Source organism: Vipera ursinii (genome assembly GCF_947247035.1).
Source record: "Vipera ursinii genome assembly, chromosome: 14".
NCBI lineage: Eukaryota > Metazoa > Chordata > Lepidosauria > Squamata > Viperidae > Vipera > Vipera ursinii.
Genome location: NC_139527.1, coordinates 2,050,963 through 2,068,361, shown reverse-complemented (window position 1 = coordinate 2,068,361; position 17,399 = coordinate 2,050,963). Strand labels below are relative to the sequence as shown.

At 47.4% G+C, this 17,399-nt stretch overlaps 1 protein-coding gene across 1 annotated transcript in view; it reads right to left on the bottom strand.

Moving 5' to 3' along the window:
* The window catches only part of DNAH10 (dynein axonemal heavy chain 10), a 48,327-nt gene that overhangs the window by 18,735 nt on the left and 12,193 nt on the right, over window positions 1–17,399 (bottom strand). The window contains exons 22-49 of the mRNA XM_083373728.1: window positions 16,764–16,942; window positions 16,268–16,479; window positions 15,584–15,740; window positions 15,252–15,485; window positions 15,033–15,155; window positions 14,041–14,274; window positions 13,710–13,933; window positions 12,746–13,015; window positions 11,802–11,985; window positions 11,098–11,232; window positions 10,563–10,715; window positions 10,252–10,440; window positions 9,488–9,634; window positions 8,686–8,877; window positions 8,235–8,353; window positions 7,476–7,634; window positions 7,230–7,365; window positions 6,959–7,078; window positions 6,531–6,665; window positions 5,676–5,892; window positions 5,381–5,500; window positions 4,436–4,581; window positions 3,915–4,067; window positions 3,394–3,654; window positions 2,646–2,818; window positions 1,792–1,885; window positions 708–875; window positions 224–412 (exon numbers count right to left, since the gene is read on the bottom strand). Coding sequence (XP_083229854.1) covers window positions 224–412; window positions 708–875; window positions 1,792–1,885; window positions 2,646–2,818; window positions 3,394–3,654; window positions 3,915–4,067; window positions 4,436–4,581; window positions 5,381–5,500; window positions 5,676–5,892; window positions 6,531–6,665; window positions 6,959–7,078; window positions 7,230–7,365; window positions 7,476–7,634; window positions 8,235–8,353; window positions 8,686–8,877; window positions 9,488–9,634; window positions 10,252–10,440; window positions 10,563–10,715; window positions 11,098–11,232; window positions 11,802–11,985; window positions 12,746–13,015; window positions 13,710–13,933; window positions 14,041–14,274; window positions 15,033–15,155; window positions 15,252–15,485; window positions 15,584–15,740; window positions 16,268–16,479; window positions 16,764–16,942 — 4,823 coding nt within the window. The remainder of the gene's footprint in view (window positions 1–223; window positions 413–707; window positions 876–1,791; window positions 1,886–2,645; window positions 2,819–3,393; window positions 3,655–3,914; window positions 4,068–4,435; window positions 4,582–5,380; window positions 5,501–5,675; window positions 5,893–6,530; window positions 6,666–6,958; window positions 7,079–7,229; window positions 7,366–7,475; window positions 7,635–8,234; window positions 8,354–8,685; window positions 8,878–9,487; window positions 9,635–10,251; window positions 10,441–10,562; window positions 10,716–11,097; window positions 11,233–11,801; window positions 11,986–12,745; window positions 13,016–13,709; window positions 13,934–14,040; window positions 14,275–15,032; window positions 15,156–15,251; window positions 15,486–15,583; window positions 15,741–16,267; window positions 16,480–16,763; window positions 16,943–17,399) is intronic.

Genomic DNA, 17,399 nt, shown 5'->3' with positions numbered 1-17,399 from the left:
TCCACTCTACTGTCAAAATCTCACTTTTTTTTTAAGGGGGTCCCGCTTATCATCTTGAGGTTTTAGGGCCTCCCTGGAAGCAAAGAAGGCAGCCCAGGCCTGCAAGAATTTGAACTACCTGATGAACAGGATCAAATGGGATTCCAAACCTTGTGTTAAAAGTTGCCAAGGTTGAAAAATACTGGGCGACAACCAAGTTTTTCGACGGATCTGTATGGCTTACCTCACATCCCGCGGTGTAGGCTGCCAATCTCGCCAAGGACTGCTTTCCGGAGCCCCCGACTCCGACCAGCAGCGCGTGGCCACGGTCCATCCGAATGATACGATGAACCCGGGTCAAGTGCTCCAGAGCGTCATCGAACAGCACAAGGTTCATCTTTGTGTTAACTTCGTTGTATTCTTCCAAAATCTCCTGCGAGGAAAAAGCCAAACAAAAACAAAGGCTTGGGGGATGTAGCTGCAGGTTAAAAACCTGAGGTGCGGGATGACAAAGGAGGAAATCTCCAAATTAGAGGCGTGGAAGAGAGAGAAAGTCTTGAGTTACATAAAAACTAGCTGCAAATCTCTTTAACAACATAAAAACTACGCATGCAAACCAGGGCACGGAGAAGGGAAGAGTCCCCAGTTAGATTTGGTTTTAACATTATTTCAACCTTCTAAGGTGGAAAAAAAATACCTTTTTCCTCCTGGAGTTGAAAGTTTCATACCTGGAAGAGAGCTTTGGCTGCGTCATAGTCTTGGATATCTTCGTAAATGCGAGGCTCCCCCTCATTCAAGGCCGTTCGGAAATCTCCAAACAGGATAGGGTCCCTGAGTGCATTTTCGGCAGCATCTTTGAAATTCGCTTCCAGCAGGCCTTGTATGAGGCCTTGGACCTTGGAGAGTTCCAGAAAAACCAGCGATCAACGTCAAAATTATTAACAGGCATCACTGGAAATCGCCAGCCCCAGAGTTATCAATACGTCCCAGAATTAGCAGCCCCACAGAGGAGAATATTTGTAGCTCAGGGTTGAATGGTGGGGGTTCTTCGTGCTTTCTGAGCTTGTCTTCTTGCGGACGTTTCACTGCCCAGCTAGGTAACATCATCAGCGCTACAAGGGAGTGGGATCTGCACTCCCTTCTAGTGCTGATGATATACCCTAGCTCAGGGGTAGGCAACCTCGGCTCTTTTATGACTCATGGACTTCAACTCCCAGAATTCCTGAGTCAGCTGACTCAGGAATTCTGGGAGTTGAAGTCCATGAGTCATGCCCTAGCTGGATCGTGAAGTGTCCGCAAGAAAATAACCAAGCTCGGACAGCACCACGCAGGCCAACAATCAACAACCCTGGAATTAACAAGTCGCACCCCACAATTTCTAACACACATCTGTGTAAAACTCTTAGTTAGGGCTGAGAAGCCAGAAGCAGAGTGTTCCGCTGGCCTAAAGGATCACATCTGCACTTGATGACTGAAGCGGACTGAAACCCCAGAGATGATTTTGCAGGTTCTCTGCATCCAAACAAGACAAGCGATAAGACTCCGGGATTTCTCCCGCCTGGATCTTCGTTGGTCTTTGCGAGAGCTGCAATTCCCAAGCGGCTAGGGTAGGAAATAGGAAGGCAGGCTGAGGAAACGGGGCCTGATGGGAAAAGGCAGCCTTGGGGGAGGATGGATCCAAAAGCTGAGTCCAACTAAGGATTTGTCTGTCAGAAAAGGTCCGCTCAGATACTGCCTTCGAAAAAGACCTTGAGAATGTGAGCTCCCGAACCAGCCAAATGGAATTAGGAGTTTTCAGAGAGGGGAACCTACCAGAGCTTTATCTGCCTTATTGATCAGCCGGTCGTGGAAAACCCGTAGGCATTCGTTCCTCCACACCCTCACCATCTGGGCCACTGTCTGGAATCTATGTCAAAGCAGTCAGATCAGCCAGCAGGAACACAGAGAGGCCAAGTCCCATGTATGGTAATAATAATAATAATAATAATAATAATAATAATAATAATAATAATAATAATAATAATAATAATAATAATAATAAATTGTGCAGAATACATCAAGAAATTGCAGCTTCCTGCAATAACTCCAGCAAAGCTACAAAAAAACTATGCTACTCGGAACACCTTACATTTTAAGGAGATACCTGGTTGATACCTAGGATGCTGGCAGCAGCCCAGGTCAACCATTAGCGCCAGTCAATTTGAGTGTTCAGTTGACTGAGTTTCATGTTTTATGAATAAAAGTTTAATAATAATAATAACAACAACAACAACGACAGCAAAAACAACCTTTAAAAGACTCTTGGTGGCTATAATAAAACTTCCATTTTTCTCCTTACACACTAATATTAAAATGATTACACTTAAAACCACCACGGAGACCAGGATTTTCGTGGCTCAGCAAGGGGGATGTTCCGCGAGTGGCCTGATTTTATGACCTTTTTTTTTTTGCCGCAGTGGTTAAGGGATTCTTATCATTGTGATAAGAGAACTTAGAACTTAAGGGTAAGCGCCTAGTCCTTATCGTTCCGCTTCTTCAGTTCTGCTCATGTGACCGTGGGGATGCTGCGACAGTGGTTAACTGCAAAAGTCCTAAGTCCCTTTTTTCATCAAGCTGAACGAACGGCTGTCAGTCGAGGACTGCCTGCGTGGCTGCGACACACTCACCGTTCTGGGACTGTCTGAACCAGCCCGTTGTAAACCCTGGAGAGGTCCCGCAGATTAAAAATATAGTGGAACTTCGAGGGCGTTGGCGGTAAGTCGTGGACGATGCTTTCGTAGAGAGCCAAAGTGCAGGAGGTGATTCTGTCTGCAATGGCAGCGACGGAGTCGTCGAAGGCCTGCCGATAGAAAGGGGGAGGAGAGACCTTGTCATTAAAAAAAGAGAGAAAAACGTTGCCATTTTTGTGGTCTCTTTTTCCTTGCCGTCCTTTTTTTCTTTCCCTCTGCTTAATACAGGTACTCCTCGGCTTACAGCGACCATTCAAAGTTGCAACGGCACCGAAGCAAGTGACTTACCGCCAGTTTCTCACAGTTACGACCTTTGCAGCATTCCCCGTGATCACGCCATCAAAATTCAGGTGGCTTGGCCACTGGTTCACACTTACGACCGTTGCCGTGTCCCAAAGTCACAGGAGCCCCTTTTGAGACCTTCTCAGAAGCAAAGTCAGCGGGGAAGCCGGATTCTCTCAACAACGGGGTTACTAACTGATCAACTGCGGGGATTCACAACTTCACAACTGTGAGACGCGACAAGTTGTAAAAATGGGGCAAAACTCACTTCACAGTGGAAATTTGGGGGCTCCGTTGTGGCCGTAAGTCAAGGACTACCTGTAATTGGATCTACACTGCTTCAATCCCCCTCCCTCCCTCTCCTTCTCTCTCCCCTCCTCTCTCTCTCTGTAGTCCAACTTACCGCCAGGTGCCCTTTCAAAATGGAGGCATAAATCAAATGCAGGGAGACTTCCGAAGGGAAGGGCACGTTGAACACGCTGAAGAGGGAAATGAAGCGGGGGTCCACCTCGTTGCGGCCACCCCCGGCTTTGCCCATGGCGGCAATGAACCCCAAGTCGCGGAGATATTTGCAGTTCATCTCCTTGCCCCGGTCGTACAAGGCGCCTTTCTCCAGCAGCAGTTTCAACAAAGCGATGGGCTGCTGAGTGCCGTATTCATCCACCTTTGGAGCACGTGTGGAAACGGAAGGGGGAAAGAAAGGGGCTGAGAGGCTGGGGGTAGGGTGGGGTAGGAAAAGCCAGCCTGGTCTGCAGATGGCTTTAGAAGCATAAAATGTAGAAGGGGGGTGTCAATGGGCATTGATTTGCCAGGCCTAGCAGAACCACCATGGATCATTTTTGAGGACCGAATGCTCAAGGTTTGGTGATGTTCTCCCCCCCACTCCCCTTTTCTGCCTATCTTGTAATTCCCTTGAGGCCTTACCCGAGGCATGTTCATATCATCCATGAAGACCAGGAGTCTTTTTCCCATGGGCGGCCCGTACGTTTCTTTCGTCCGCTTCTCCACGTTGGCTTCCAGGTTCCTCTGAATGTCCATGGAAGTGGTGCGAGAGGAGAAGTTGATGACCAACAACACCTGGGTGGGGCAGAGCCAAAGTTTTTACCGGAAATAAAAAGCTCCGCAAAGGAGGCAAGCTGGTGTGGTCTGGTGGTGTGGTGGAATGTGGCCTGGATTCCCAAGAGAGAGGGAGGGGCTGCGTTGCGGAGAGAGCGAAGTTTAGATGGTCTGGTTGGGGGGAGGAGGAGAATTTAGACGGCTCCTCCCTAGAAATTCTCAGAGTAGATCTAGAGGGATGATGCAAATAGTCTGCTTTCTGTCTGGAAAGATTTCTGCCTATAGGTGAGGAGCCCTAAAGGACGTCATTGCTCAGATGTGACGTGTCTGGGGACCTGACAGTAGAGGACAGCAGGACGGACTCACAATCCAGAACACGACAGCCTTACATTTGTGTCTGGGTTCAGCTTCCTGAGCAGGTTCTGGGTCGTCGCCGTTTTGGAGGTCCCCGACTCTCCCACCAGGACCATTGGATGCTTGATCTTCACCATCTTCTCCAGGAGCCAAGTGGTCCGCGTCGTGTCCACTGTTGGGACTGAAGGAAGAACCGTGGAAGGGAGCATCCATCAGAACCATCTGGAACCCCAAGCAATTTCACACGAGAGGGTCTCCAACTGACCCTTTTAGTACAGAGAGGTCCCCACCCCCTCACCACTCAAGCCCTGGGCGTGTTCTAGGCGTCTCTACTGAAAACGCCACTAATTTCTAACATTCAGGGAAACCAAGCAGATAGGGTTAAATGCCGTTTAGGAAGGTAATCATATTACAGATCAGGTGTATTTAAGTTTAATTTACGTTTTTTCCTGACCCCATTTTTTTCACTGAAAATCCAGCTCTTGCTATATTTATTCAAGGTCAAAATGGCACTTAGCCCTATTCTAACAACCTGTGGAATCTGAGAAGGATAGAAAGTCTAGTCGTTGATCCGGTGATTTAAGGCGCCAGGGTAAAATATCGGAGTACCGTTAGTTCTAGTCCTGTCTTAGGCGTACAAACTGGGTGGGTGGCTTTGGGCCAATGACCAGGAGACGGTGAGTTCTAATCCCACCGTATTCTTGAAAGCCAGTTGGGTGACTTTGGGCCAGTCTCTCAGCCCAACCCACCTCACAGGGTTGTTGTTGTGGGGAAAACAGGTGGAGGAAGATGAGTTGGATATGTTTGCTCCCTTGTGGTATTTGTAAAAATAATAAAAAGGGGAGGGGGATGCAAATAAATAAAGAATGCCTGAAAATATATTACTTCGGCAAGCAGTCATTCAATTGTAACGCTCGAGCTTTGACTCGTTAACTGGTGCGTCTCCTAACCCAACGGTGCTGAGTTTAATTCACCCTTACCTAGGATGTCGATAAATCTCACTTCAGGAGAGTGGTGGTACTGAGGAACCAAGCTGCTCCACGGCACCCACCTTTTTGTATGCCCCTCAAAGTGGAAATCGTACAAGGTGGGGAGCTGCCCTGCGGGAGAGAGAGCAATTGGGACATCTGAGAACGATGGCGGTGGAAGGAAAACATCTTGAGATGGTCTTCTGGAGCGACTGGGAAACAGGGCTGAGGTTCCCTCAGCTTCCTTCACTGCAACTGGGAAGAAGGACAGGCCTTCTTCTGACATCTCAGACCAACCGTGACCAACCTGGCAACTCTCCTGGTTTTGCTAAAGTCATCTCGTCATTGACGGTTGACATGGAAGAGATGCGCTTAATGAAGTCATCAAATTTGCCCCGTCCCGCTTCCAGGAGACATGCTCCTAGAGAGCAATAAAGGGCTTCCAGAAAGTAGCATTCAAGCACTTCGGGGTCCTCCACTTCTACCTCGATCAGAGCTTCTAGCATCATGCTCAGCTGAGTCACCTGTGGGATGGAACACCACAGCTGAAAACAGCCGCGGTCGGCTGGCCATGAAAAGCAGACCCAGTCCTTTTCCTGGGTCTAAAGAAGGATGCGAGAGAAGGGAGGTGTGAATCACTTCATTAGCAGTAAATGAGAAAATAGGAGGGCCCAAACATCCTACTAAACCCTTTTCAACTTCACATGGAAAGTGGTGCGATCACCCAGGGAAGGAGCTAAATTTCCCCCCACCCGACTCCTGTAGCTGAATGATGGACGATCCAAGATCTTTCTTCCCACCTCTGGAATTCCGAAGCTAAAGCAGAAATAGGGAGGAAAGCTTGAAAAGAGATCCAAAAGAGCCTCGTTTATTCACAAATAAAGAATTGTGGATTAGTATTTCTCACGTGTCCCAATCTTGCAGGATTCTAGACGGGGCCAGCTGCAAATTCTTCTCACACTTATGGCCAAATTCTGCTCGTTAGTAAAATAGCCAGAGGACAATGAACACAAATTGTCCTTTTTTGTGTTTGTTAAGTGCAACATTAGTAAAGTAATGGGAAAATAAGAAGAAATAAAACACAGCCTGGATTGAGAACTGATCGCAGACTCAATGTTTTTCTCCTTTAATGCAAACAAAAATCAGATATATTTTTTTTTACCATGTTCAGATCCGTCTGTGGGACAATCATCTTCAATTTTTCTCCTTGCCGGCCATCCACAATCCCTTCGACAATCATTTCGATCAAGAAAGGCACATATTTGTCAAAGAGTCTATCCAACAGTTGTTTCTCTTGCTGGGGAAAAAAAAGTTCTAAATTAGAAGAACGGGTCCTCCCAATTCTTCTTTCTCCTCTTGGGAACATCACCTTGAGCACTGATTTGGGAGAACATCACAAAAGGCCACAATTCTTGGAATGAACCAAAGCTTGACCTGGAATCTTATGAGATGCAAGAGCTATCATACTGTACAACCCATGCACACGTTTCTCAACTGGCTTCACTTATGCTTGTCGAGACACACGGAAGAATCCATCATCAGTTGCGGTCTTCAGAAGAAGTTCCACTTCCACCGATAGTTGCTATTTACCTTGCTCCTTTCTTTTGTCCATTTGTCCCAATAAGGTCTGTATCTCAAATTCTTTGGGTCTACAAAGACCATCCCGCAACGTGACACGGTGGCTGGTGAAGCATATTGTAGGTCTCCAACCTACGTATAAAGAAGGTTACAAGAAGCTTGTAACTGGTGGTTGCTACAGGAGCGTCCTGTTGGGTTGAAGGAGGCAGGGTTGGAAGTGGGTGGGTTCCTTCCAAAGAAAGGAGGAAGCTCAAAATCACTGGCTTCCGGGGACAAGTCTTACCTCAAACAAAAGGGCACAATGGGCTTGAAGGCGGATCCGCTCCCCGTTCGCCAGAGTCAACAGCTTGTTATCGTCCATCACAGAATTCATGTTTTCCACCCAGAGAGCATCTACGTCGCCATCAAATAATATGTATCTGTGCGGCCAGATTGGGAAAAAAAATGGAAGGAATGGTCAAGGAATCCAAAGATTTCCCAGCTGGAAAAAACAAAAACAAAACCATGAATCTAGGATCCCAGCCTTTACCGTCTCTCTTTTTTGTCAGTGGGTTTGTTGATTTCCCTGAAGATGTTGGACAAAACTCCGTCGGTCCAGTCTCGTGTGGTGGGATCTAGGATGCCGTACAACTCAATCACGCTCATGGCTTTGGGGTTCAGGATATGTAGCTTGGTCAGCAGGCCTAATCTGATTACGAACAGCAGAAATGGATCAATAACATTCCGGCGGGGGACTACCAGACAGGCTCGGATGTGTAATCCTGTCAGAGGTGCCAACTCAGAACAAAGCTCATGCTAATACAGCGCTCCATTTCCCACAGTGGCTAACAAAGGCCTCCACAAAAGTCACAGGGATGAAGACCAAGAAATCACCCTGCTATTGATAATGCAGCTGACATTCGGCGATATTTCTGAACTTCTGGATTACTGTAACTCAGAAACAGATTTTCCATGACTTTGTAGGTACGGCTAAATTCACTACGACCCCACTCACATTGGCTCCAGGAAACAATGGAGCAATGGCTGAAGAAAGAGCAATCACCATCCCTGATTGTCAGGCGCCAAAAACCAACAAAGGTACGTTGAGACTCTTCTAAGCAGCTTCCTTTATCTTGCCCAACTCAGGCAGGTTACTTGCACCATAAAACATATACTCTGGGAACTATCAGGAAGGAGTGTCTTCACCCCCTTTCTCTCACACAGACTATACTGAGTTGCCTCTTACTCTCAGCCCCTCCCACCTGGCAATCCAGACCACATTCCACCACACTGATTGAGTTGTGCTTACTTTGTCTGAGCATGACACAAGGTGTTGATGACCACAGACTTGCCTCCTCCGGTTGGCCCTACCACCATTGTGGTATGTCGTGTTAGCATTGTTTCATACATTTGGACCACTTTGTCCACCTGAGGGAGGGGGGAAAAAACCCAATGGTGGTCATCTTGACTGGAGTTATAAACCCCACTGCATAGAATTGACATTCATTGATCATTTAAATCAGGGGTCCCCAACCTTGGCAACTGTAAGACTTATGGATTTCAACTCCCAACTGGCTGAGGAATTCTGGGAGTTGAAGTCCACAAGTCTTATACTTGCCAAAGTTGGAGACCCCTAATCTAAATGGCCATCTTCCCAGTTTCAGACAACTACATTATGGCTTGATGAGGTTTTCCAGACAAACTTCATGGAAGCCAAAGGACTTATCTATATTTTGAGTTTTATGACTTTCATTCAGTACCTGAATAGGTAGAACCATGTAGCCTTCTTCAGCCAGCACCTGCTCCACGGCATCGTTGAATTTGGGATAGCGGACTCGGGGACAATCCAATCCAGGAAAGAGATCAGAGATCAAGCCAAGGAAAAGAGGAACATCTTCAAAGACAAATTTGGGCAGGTTCATATCTCTGAGGGCTCTCATGAGGACCACGTCCTAGAGGGGAGGTTGAACCCCAAAGAAATATTTAAAATGTTGGTCAGCAAAGTCGACTTCCTCGAATAGACCCTCCCCATTAAATGGACACCACCAAAAAGCGAGGCCTCCCACAGCATTCCCAATTAGCAAAATTCATCTCAAGATAACCACTGGGGGTAAAACTTAATGAAATCAGCATGCTTCTTGAAAGGCCATTTAATTATACCGATCGACACTTAATTAATTTGTAGAACTAAAGGAATCCTAGCCAAGGACTAGGATTTGGTCTTGGTGAATAAAGAGGATGACGGAGATGGAGGTCAACTTTGCTGGAGTAAGGAAAGCACTTGAAATATCACGAAGGTTAGGTTAAAGTAACGTTCTGGTCCTGTTTCAAAGCCATTGGTCAGGGTGGCTTGGGATCTAATTTCTGGGTGATTTTTACGGTAAGTCTTTTCTTTCCATATGTTCAGACAGGCAAGAAACGCCGCTCTGGGCAAGCTGTTCTGCTCCCTGGATCCAAATCTGTGCACATGATACGGAGGACCCCAAAGCTCCCACTGCTGGTTTTCAAGGTGTCACAAATCTCTCGGTTGTTCCACCTGTCAAAGACCGGAAATAAGTTTACCTCAGGGAGATCTGAAGATCCTCTTTTCAGCTCACCGGCCATGACCAGGACAGACTTCAGAGCCCGAAGGCCAAAATCGTAGTGATGCTGTTTAGAAAGCTGTTCTCTTGCCAACTTGTAGAGCACAGTCATCTTCTTGGCTAGGACCTATTGGACATTTACCTTAATTTAATATTTTATTTCCTATATCGTATTGTTCACATATCATATATATTTAATATTTTATCTCCTATATCGTATATATCTCCTATATCGTATTGTTCACGTATTATACACAAACACACACACACACATACATATATATATATGCATATCACAACCGTTCATCTAGTGACCATTCCAAATTAACAACGGCACTGGATGTGACTCGTGACCGTTTTTCACCCTTACGACCGTTGCATTGCAGCATCCTCATGGTCACCGGATCAAACTTCAGACACTTGGCAACTGATTCATATTTATGACGGCTGCGCTGTCCCTGGGGGTCATGCGATCCCCTTTTGCGACCTTCCGACCGGCCAAGTCAAAGGGGAAGCCAGATTCGCTTAACAACCGCGTTGTTAACAACTGCAGTGCCTCGCCTCACAATTGTGGCGAGAAAGAGTTGTAAAACGGGGCAAAACTCACTCAGCCAATGCCTTCCCTTAGTCACAGGAATTTTGGGGTTTGGAGGTGGTCGTACCTCGAGGGCCGCCTGTACTTTTTGCGTGGATTCAGATCCTCCAGGCGAAGACCCGGCCCGTTGCAATGACCCCGTGACCCACCTTTGCCAGGAGGAATCCCTCGGAGAACAGCATGATCTCACAGATTTGCTGCAGGTCGGGGACGATGACCACCACCGGCCTGAACAAGGCCTTTACGGATTCAGGAAGCTCCGTTCGGCCGGCGTAGCCAGGGTTCATGGTGATGAAAATGCCCATCCGAGGATCCAGAGCGATTTCTTGCCCTTCAAACTGAAAGGTTAAACCTCAGCCCGGGGTCCCAAAGTCCCCGGACCTGGGTGGGCGTTAGGGAGCCAGAATTCACGCGGGAGATTTGTTTTTTTCGTGTGTTTTTTTTCCTTTTCCTCTTTTACCTGGAACGTTTTCAGCTGGTTCATGAGGGCGTTTCGGATGGTCTGAATCTGGGAGGAGATGACCGAGAGGACGGAAGCGTCGATCCGGTTGAATTCATCAAAGCAACCCCAGGCTCCACACTGGGCGAGGCCAGAGAAGATTTTACCCACGGCCTACGGAAGAGGGCAAGGGGCTTGAGAAGAGATGCGCACGGAGACTCTCAGGATTGCCCCAAAGGTGCTTTTGCAAAAAGAGCAACTGGGCTGTTTCTTTTTTTTCTCAAAAATGTTTCGCTTCACGTCTAAGAAAGGTCTTCCGTTCTAACCGAAGGGTGGGGAATTCAGGATTCTTCGGTCAGAACTGAACTGAAGAAGCCTCTTGGGCGAGAGGTGAAACGTCTTCAAGGCAAGAGAAAAGAGAGTCCAGGTGTCTTTTGAAAAAGCACCCTTTGGGTTGAGAGGGGTGGGATGGCTGCACTCTTGATTTCAGGCAGGCCAGCAGACGGAATTCTCGCGGCCACAGTGGAGAAGATGGAGAAGAAGGGGAACTTCTGACCTTGAAGTCCATGCCTTCTCCACAGTTGGTGACCACGCAAAGCAAGCCCAACGCTTTCGCGAGATCCTTCGTCGTCTCGGTCTTCCCGGTGCCTGCCGGTCCAGCCGGAGCCCCGCCCAGGTACATGGACAAGGCCTTTGGAGGGAAAGAAGTTTAAAAAAACAAAAAAAATTGCTAGGGTGATGGATGCCGATTGTTTCTCAATATTACTTGGCTCCTGATCCAGGAAGCAATTACTGATTCATTGTTGGGTTGTTGCTCCTGCCCTCACAAAGATTCAGATCGCCCCCATCTTTGCAAGCCTTAAACGCTGGCTTTTCTCCCGACCTCCGGGACAAGTTGGCAGGGCTCCCACCAGATGTGTATCGCCGTTTTTAACGACAATTGTTTCCCTCCTGTCAAGCGAGGTTCTTTCTGGTTTCCTATGGTTTTGAGTATTGGGCTGGTTTTCATTTTTAACCAAACTCAATTCGTGAGACGCTGTACCGATCAGAACAGTAAATAAGGAGGAGGAGGAGGAGGAGGAGGAGGAGGAGGAGGAGGAGGAGGAGGAGGAGGAGGAGGAGGAGGAGAAGAGCAAAGAACAGCAAATGTATTCTGCTTGTTTAGATTCTCCAAATTCAAGATCTACTTTTTTTTCTTTTCTTTTTTTTAAAAAGCATTTTGGAGTCAGAAGCCAATGGAAAGACTCTTCGCCGGTTTACCTGTGTGAGCGTCAAGTATATCCGGTCTGTGAGTGGGGTGATGACCAGACGCCCGTTTAAGCCCATGTATTCGTAGCCGTATGAAAAGGTCCCAGTGCACTGCCGTACGTTGAGTTCGTCAGGCTCTCGGTCCCAGTAAAATCGCAGCTGGCTTTCCCACTCAAACTCACGGGCTTCCATAATGCTGACGAGAGAGGGTTTGAACGTGATCAGAGAGCCCTTCCAGAACAAGGAAAAGTCAAGAGGCGCTCCGAAATTCATTCTTGTTACCTTGTAAGTAGGATTACAGATAGTCCTCGACTTACGTCAATAATTGGAGCCAGAATCTCGGCCATAAGCACGATCCCATTGCTTTGTGACAGCAATCCCTGCAGTCTCAGTTACTGTTGCATTAGGTGAGGCAAATTTTTGCTGGCTTCCCATGGGCAAAGTCAGTGGGGAAGCCGGCTGGAAGATCCAAGCCCCAGGCCCGCGGCAAGTAAATGATTGCTCCTGGGTGGGGGAGGGAGGAAGAGGGTGCAAAGGGGGGTATGGGAGGGTCGGGGAAGGGGTGCAGGGGTGGCACAATGCAAGTGCAGAAGGGCTGGGGCAGGTTGCATGGGCGGGTGGAGACTTACGCCAGCGACTTGCAACCTTTCCTACCATCTTCCCCACTGACTTTCTGGCGATTGCAAAGGGCAATCACATGATTGCTTGGCCGCCGGTGTAAGTGCAAACAGGTTACCAAGTACCCACATCACAACCACGTGGTTACAAAGGTTTTGGGACGGCCGGAAGTCCAAGGACAGGTGGTAACTACCATTCTCTCAGCGCCGTGGCAACTTGGAACAGTCGCTGACCAAATGGTCATAAGTCAAGGAATACATATGCAAACATGCCATTCATGTCCACAGACATGTGGTTGATTCTGAACTACTCTGGATTGCTCCAAGGGGCGGATTTACCTGTCTCGTACAAAGTTATCAACGATATCCCTCGCGTGGACGTCAATGATGAGAACAGTGTTGTATTTCTTCCTGTCGTTTTTGCTTAGCGGCCTGGTGATCCGTGTCACCAGCGAGTCGATCTGCTGGTGCATTTTCTTGGCAAAGATCTTCATGGCTTGCTTCTCCCCTTTCTTGACCTTCCGGAAAACGTCTTCAACCTCCCAGGTCCACCACACCTGGTTGGCTGCTAGCACCATCATGCCCTGATACATCAGCATCCAATCAATCCTGCGGAAAAGCCAGATTTGCAAGGATGGCAGAGATAAAGATAACAGAAAACGTCTCCGGAGATAGCTGGATCCCGGTTATTTGGCTTTGTTTGGAGCTGTGAAAATGCAGGCGTTAAGGAGTACTTCTAAAATAATAGTAAGAGAACAAACAATGTTTCTTCAAGAACTCGATTGCTTCTGGAGCAACAGGATTGAGCCAAATATCTCTTAATTCAGGGGTCTCCACACTTGGCCAACTGAGGAATTCTGGGAATTGAAGTCCACAAGTCTTAAAGTTGCTAAGTTTGGAGACTCCTGATCTAGTTTAATGCTAACCTACTTCTTCTTAGCTGGATGCCCTCTAGATATGATGGCATGGGATGCTGGGATGACAACCTCCCATGCTTCCCAGCTGGCTTGGAGAGATCTGGTTCAAGCCAATCACTCAGCTCTCCAGAGAAAAAGGCGGGACTTAAATCTCACGCACGGCGTCCACGTTCTACCAAAAAGGCTGACGAAAGGGTGGCAGAGCTGAGGGAGAAAGTTGGCCTTGGTCTGCCTGTCAGAACAAGTGGTCCTCTATTCTCTTTGTTTCCAATTTCAATCACACAGATCTCAACTGAGGTGGAGGGAGCATAGGGAAGAGCCTCATCTTTGGACTGCCAGGAGGACCAGCCATATTGGTGGCCCTGGAGAAGCACCCTCTCCCTCACCTGCTTCGGTCTTCGCAATACCGAAAGATGGCTTCTTTGGTGATCAGCCGGTTGGTCCTCCGCATTTCGGACAGCACCGCCGTCATCCAATTCTCAACTCTGCCTTCTGCCGGAATGGCTTTCCGGAACTCCATCACTTCACCTTCTGCGGAAATCATGGCGGTGGCAATCTTCATCCCGCTGTCGTCCTCGTGAAACTTCAGGGCAGCTATGTTGTCGTACATCTGGAACAAGGCAGGAGGGATTGAACAGATGAATTAAGCCACCACTGGTGGCCGGAAAGGCAGGAGGTGAATTTAATCGTCCTGGGGATTTCCCCACCATCCCCTACCTTGATCATATGCTCCTGAACACATAAGGGGTCGCTGCTTCCCAGGATGCTGAGCAGTTCATCATCTGAGATGAAGAAGAAACGCGGGAAAGCGTTCCTCTTGGAATCCAGGTAATCGTTCAAACTCTTCTGGCACTTCTCCAGTCCATCGCTGATGTTCTGGAGGTCGGTAAGGCGGTTGTGAGCTTCACAGCATCTCTTGATCACTGGATCTTTGACCGTTTCTCCCATGATCTGCAGAGATCAGGAGGAGGGGGAGGAAGAGGCTGAAAACTACCAAGGATGAATCCTGTGAACGCTAATGATACACACTTCTTCCCTTAAAAGTTGGCCAGAGCAGAACAAAAAAAAACCAAGTTATGCTATAAAAAAAAGAAAATCCAAGCATTTAGGATGGTGAGAGTTTGCAGAAGTTTTCCATGAAATACAAGCCAAAAGACTGTATTGAAATGATATACACAAACCCCAAATGTAACACCACCACCTCGGAGCCTTAGGATAAGGTATTAAGAGGCTAGTTGTAGAGTTTATCTCCAGCTTGACTCCTGTGCCTAGCGGAACAGCCTAGAATTCTTGGATACAAGATGGGCAGCAAATAAATTTCAGAGGGGGAGAATCTTCAATGAAACATATGAAAGGCTCATGTAGTGTTTGGGGCCATTTAAGCTTCAGACATGCATTTGAGAGTTTCTTTTGGGCTCTGGAGCAACGGTGTGCCAACATATTCTTGGATCTACAAGGTATTTCTTGAGGGCCTTTTTTTGGTGACCATCTCAACCTTCTCAGTCTGCTCAGAGGTTCCTACAGCTCAGGCCTGGAGCCATTTAGATCTTTCTAGGCTTCCATCAATATCTTGACTCGAGACCTACATTACCGAGGAAGCCCGTTCAATGCTTAAATAGTCATCCAGGAGGACTTTCTCATTCCGAGACCCAGCACACATTGTTCCCTCTTACTCGGTATCCCCATCAATGCACAGCTTAGCCACTTGCCCTTTTGAAGATCCTATCTATATTGTCAAATTTTTTGGCTTCCTCAGGCAGCTGGGATCGGATGTCTCCGCCGATGAAGATGCTTTCCAGGTACATCCATTTTCGCTGAACGATCATCCAGATCTAGAGAGACGAAACGCCGCGTTCAACAAGAGCAGGGAGGCTAGCAAAATGTAGCCTGACCTCCAAGAGGGCCACCTGGAGAACCAGACTCCCTACCTCGATCACTTCGCCAATCAAAGAGAGGGTCTTCTCCCAGTTATGGACAGTTCCCAAAAAAGGGGCCACAAATCTGCTTCCAGAAATACTCTGAAGGTTGACGGCATTGTCGTCCAGGATCTGAATGATCTCATCGACGGATCCCAAAATGAACCCCCGTTCCTGAGTCCCTTTGAAGTACCGTTGCACAGTAAACTTCATGTTCTCCCAAGTTTCGATGATCTCCTTCACTCCCTGGGAGAGCAAAAAAAAGGGACCTTCTAAGACCTTGCTGGTCGCTACTGGAGAGGACCGAAACGCACATAGGGAGGTGGGGGAGAAGACCACCGTACCTTCTCGATGCTCAGCTCTTTGACGGCAGACCCCACAATCTCGTTGATCACATCGGAATATTTGTGCAGTTCCATGGCAAACATGTTCTCCAAGGTGAAGGTTTCAGTGGCCATGTCGAAACTGGTGCCCGTCCTGTTCATGAGTTCCTTCCAGTGTCTGAAAGGAGATGAGAAGTCAACACAGGTCACGGGTGGATTCAAGGGACCAAGTGATTTGTGTTTTAGGGGATGGGGGGGGGCGAAAACATATGAAGAGCAGTTGCAGGGATTCGCTATCTCTAGTTTAATGAAAAGAAGGACCAGGGGCGACAGGGTAGCAGTCTTCCACTATCTGAGGGGCTGCCCCAAAGAAGAGGGAGTCAAGCTATTCTCCAAAGCACCTGAGGGCAGGACAAGAAGTGATGGATGGAAGCTAATCAAGGAGAGATACAACCTGGAATTCTGGAGAAATTCCCTGAACGTAAGACCGATCAACCAGTCAAATGAAGCTCTGGCTGGAGGTTTTAAAGAAAAGTTTGTTACAAGTGTTTGGTTTTTAAGAGAGAAGATGGGAGGAGAAACTCCGTCTGATTATATGTATTTTAACCCTGGCCATGCTTCCCAAGTTGTATGCGACTTCAAACGTCCAGGTTTAACGAAACCTTCATAGTTATGAACAATGCCGGGGATGAAGGGAAGCCAAACCTTTCTCTCAAAGCCTCATTCTTCAAATCCAGCAGCAAAGGAATGGCCTCCTTGAAAGCTTTCATCTTCATTTCCAGGTGATAGGCTACCGGCATGCTACGGACTTGTTTTGGCAACTTGCGAAGGGTTTTGAGATAGGCTTCAATTCCTTCCTGTAACACCTGGACATTGAGATTCACCCAGAGGGTCTGGGACCATTCCTCTTTGGCAGCCTAGAACCAGGAAAATTCTGGTTAAGAACATCTTCAAATTGGCCAAGAGATCAGAGAGAAGATTGTCAGATCAAGGCCCCCAAGGCCCCCCCAAATAAAGATTCTTCGAGACCACGTGCTAAATAGCTATTATCTTCTCGTTCATCTGAATAAACAGCACGGAGGCTCGTTCAAAACGAGGTGTGGGCGAGGAACACACAAAACTTGAATTCTGGTTGACCACACATAGCCTGGGGTCTGCGACTCTCATTTAAGAGTTTGACCAGTTGTCTAAAGGCATCTACCTGCTGCAGTTTATATATTTCGTAGATCTGTCTGAGGCCTTTCATTTCTTTTTGGATTTTCATCATGTCAGGATACATTGTAATGGGCAGGTCAAAGAGCTTTTCAGCGTTGGCCAACTCTTGACGATTCCTCTCGTGTTTCTCCAGTTCTTTTTCAAAAACCACCATCAGTTCTAACCCTGCAGGGGATAAAAAAAATAATAATTCAGAACCGAGTGAAGGATGGGAAAACTCAGGAAGAATTTGAAGGGGCGCAAAACACCAGAAAATAAAGATAGGCAGTTATAAGTCATTAATATAGAGGATATAAATAGAATCGAACTGGCAGAAGCTTCTGACCCAACGAAACATCTTCTTCGGTTGATAAAAATGAAGATCTTTTCAAGAAGTAAAAATGACCCTGTTTTTAACAACCATGGTTCTCATATCTCCTAAAGCCCGTGCCTACAGCATCTTCTGCAGCTACCGTGCCACCAGGTTCCATAGAACCGGAAGGAAATATGACCAGAATTACGGAACATTGGACAAATGAGACCTGTGATAGGAAGAAGCATCAAGGTCAAGGATGAAGGTGGTGGTTGTGTTCTCCCAAACGAGAACCTCAAAATCCAAGACCTTTGATCTAACTTGGTGTTT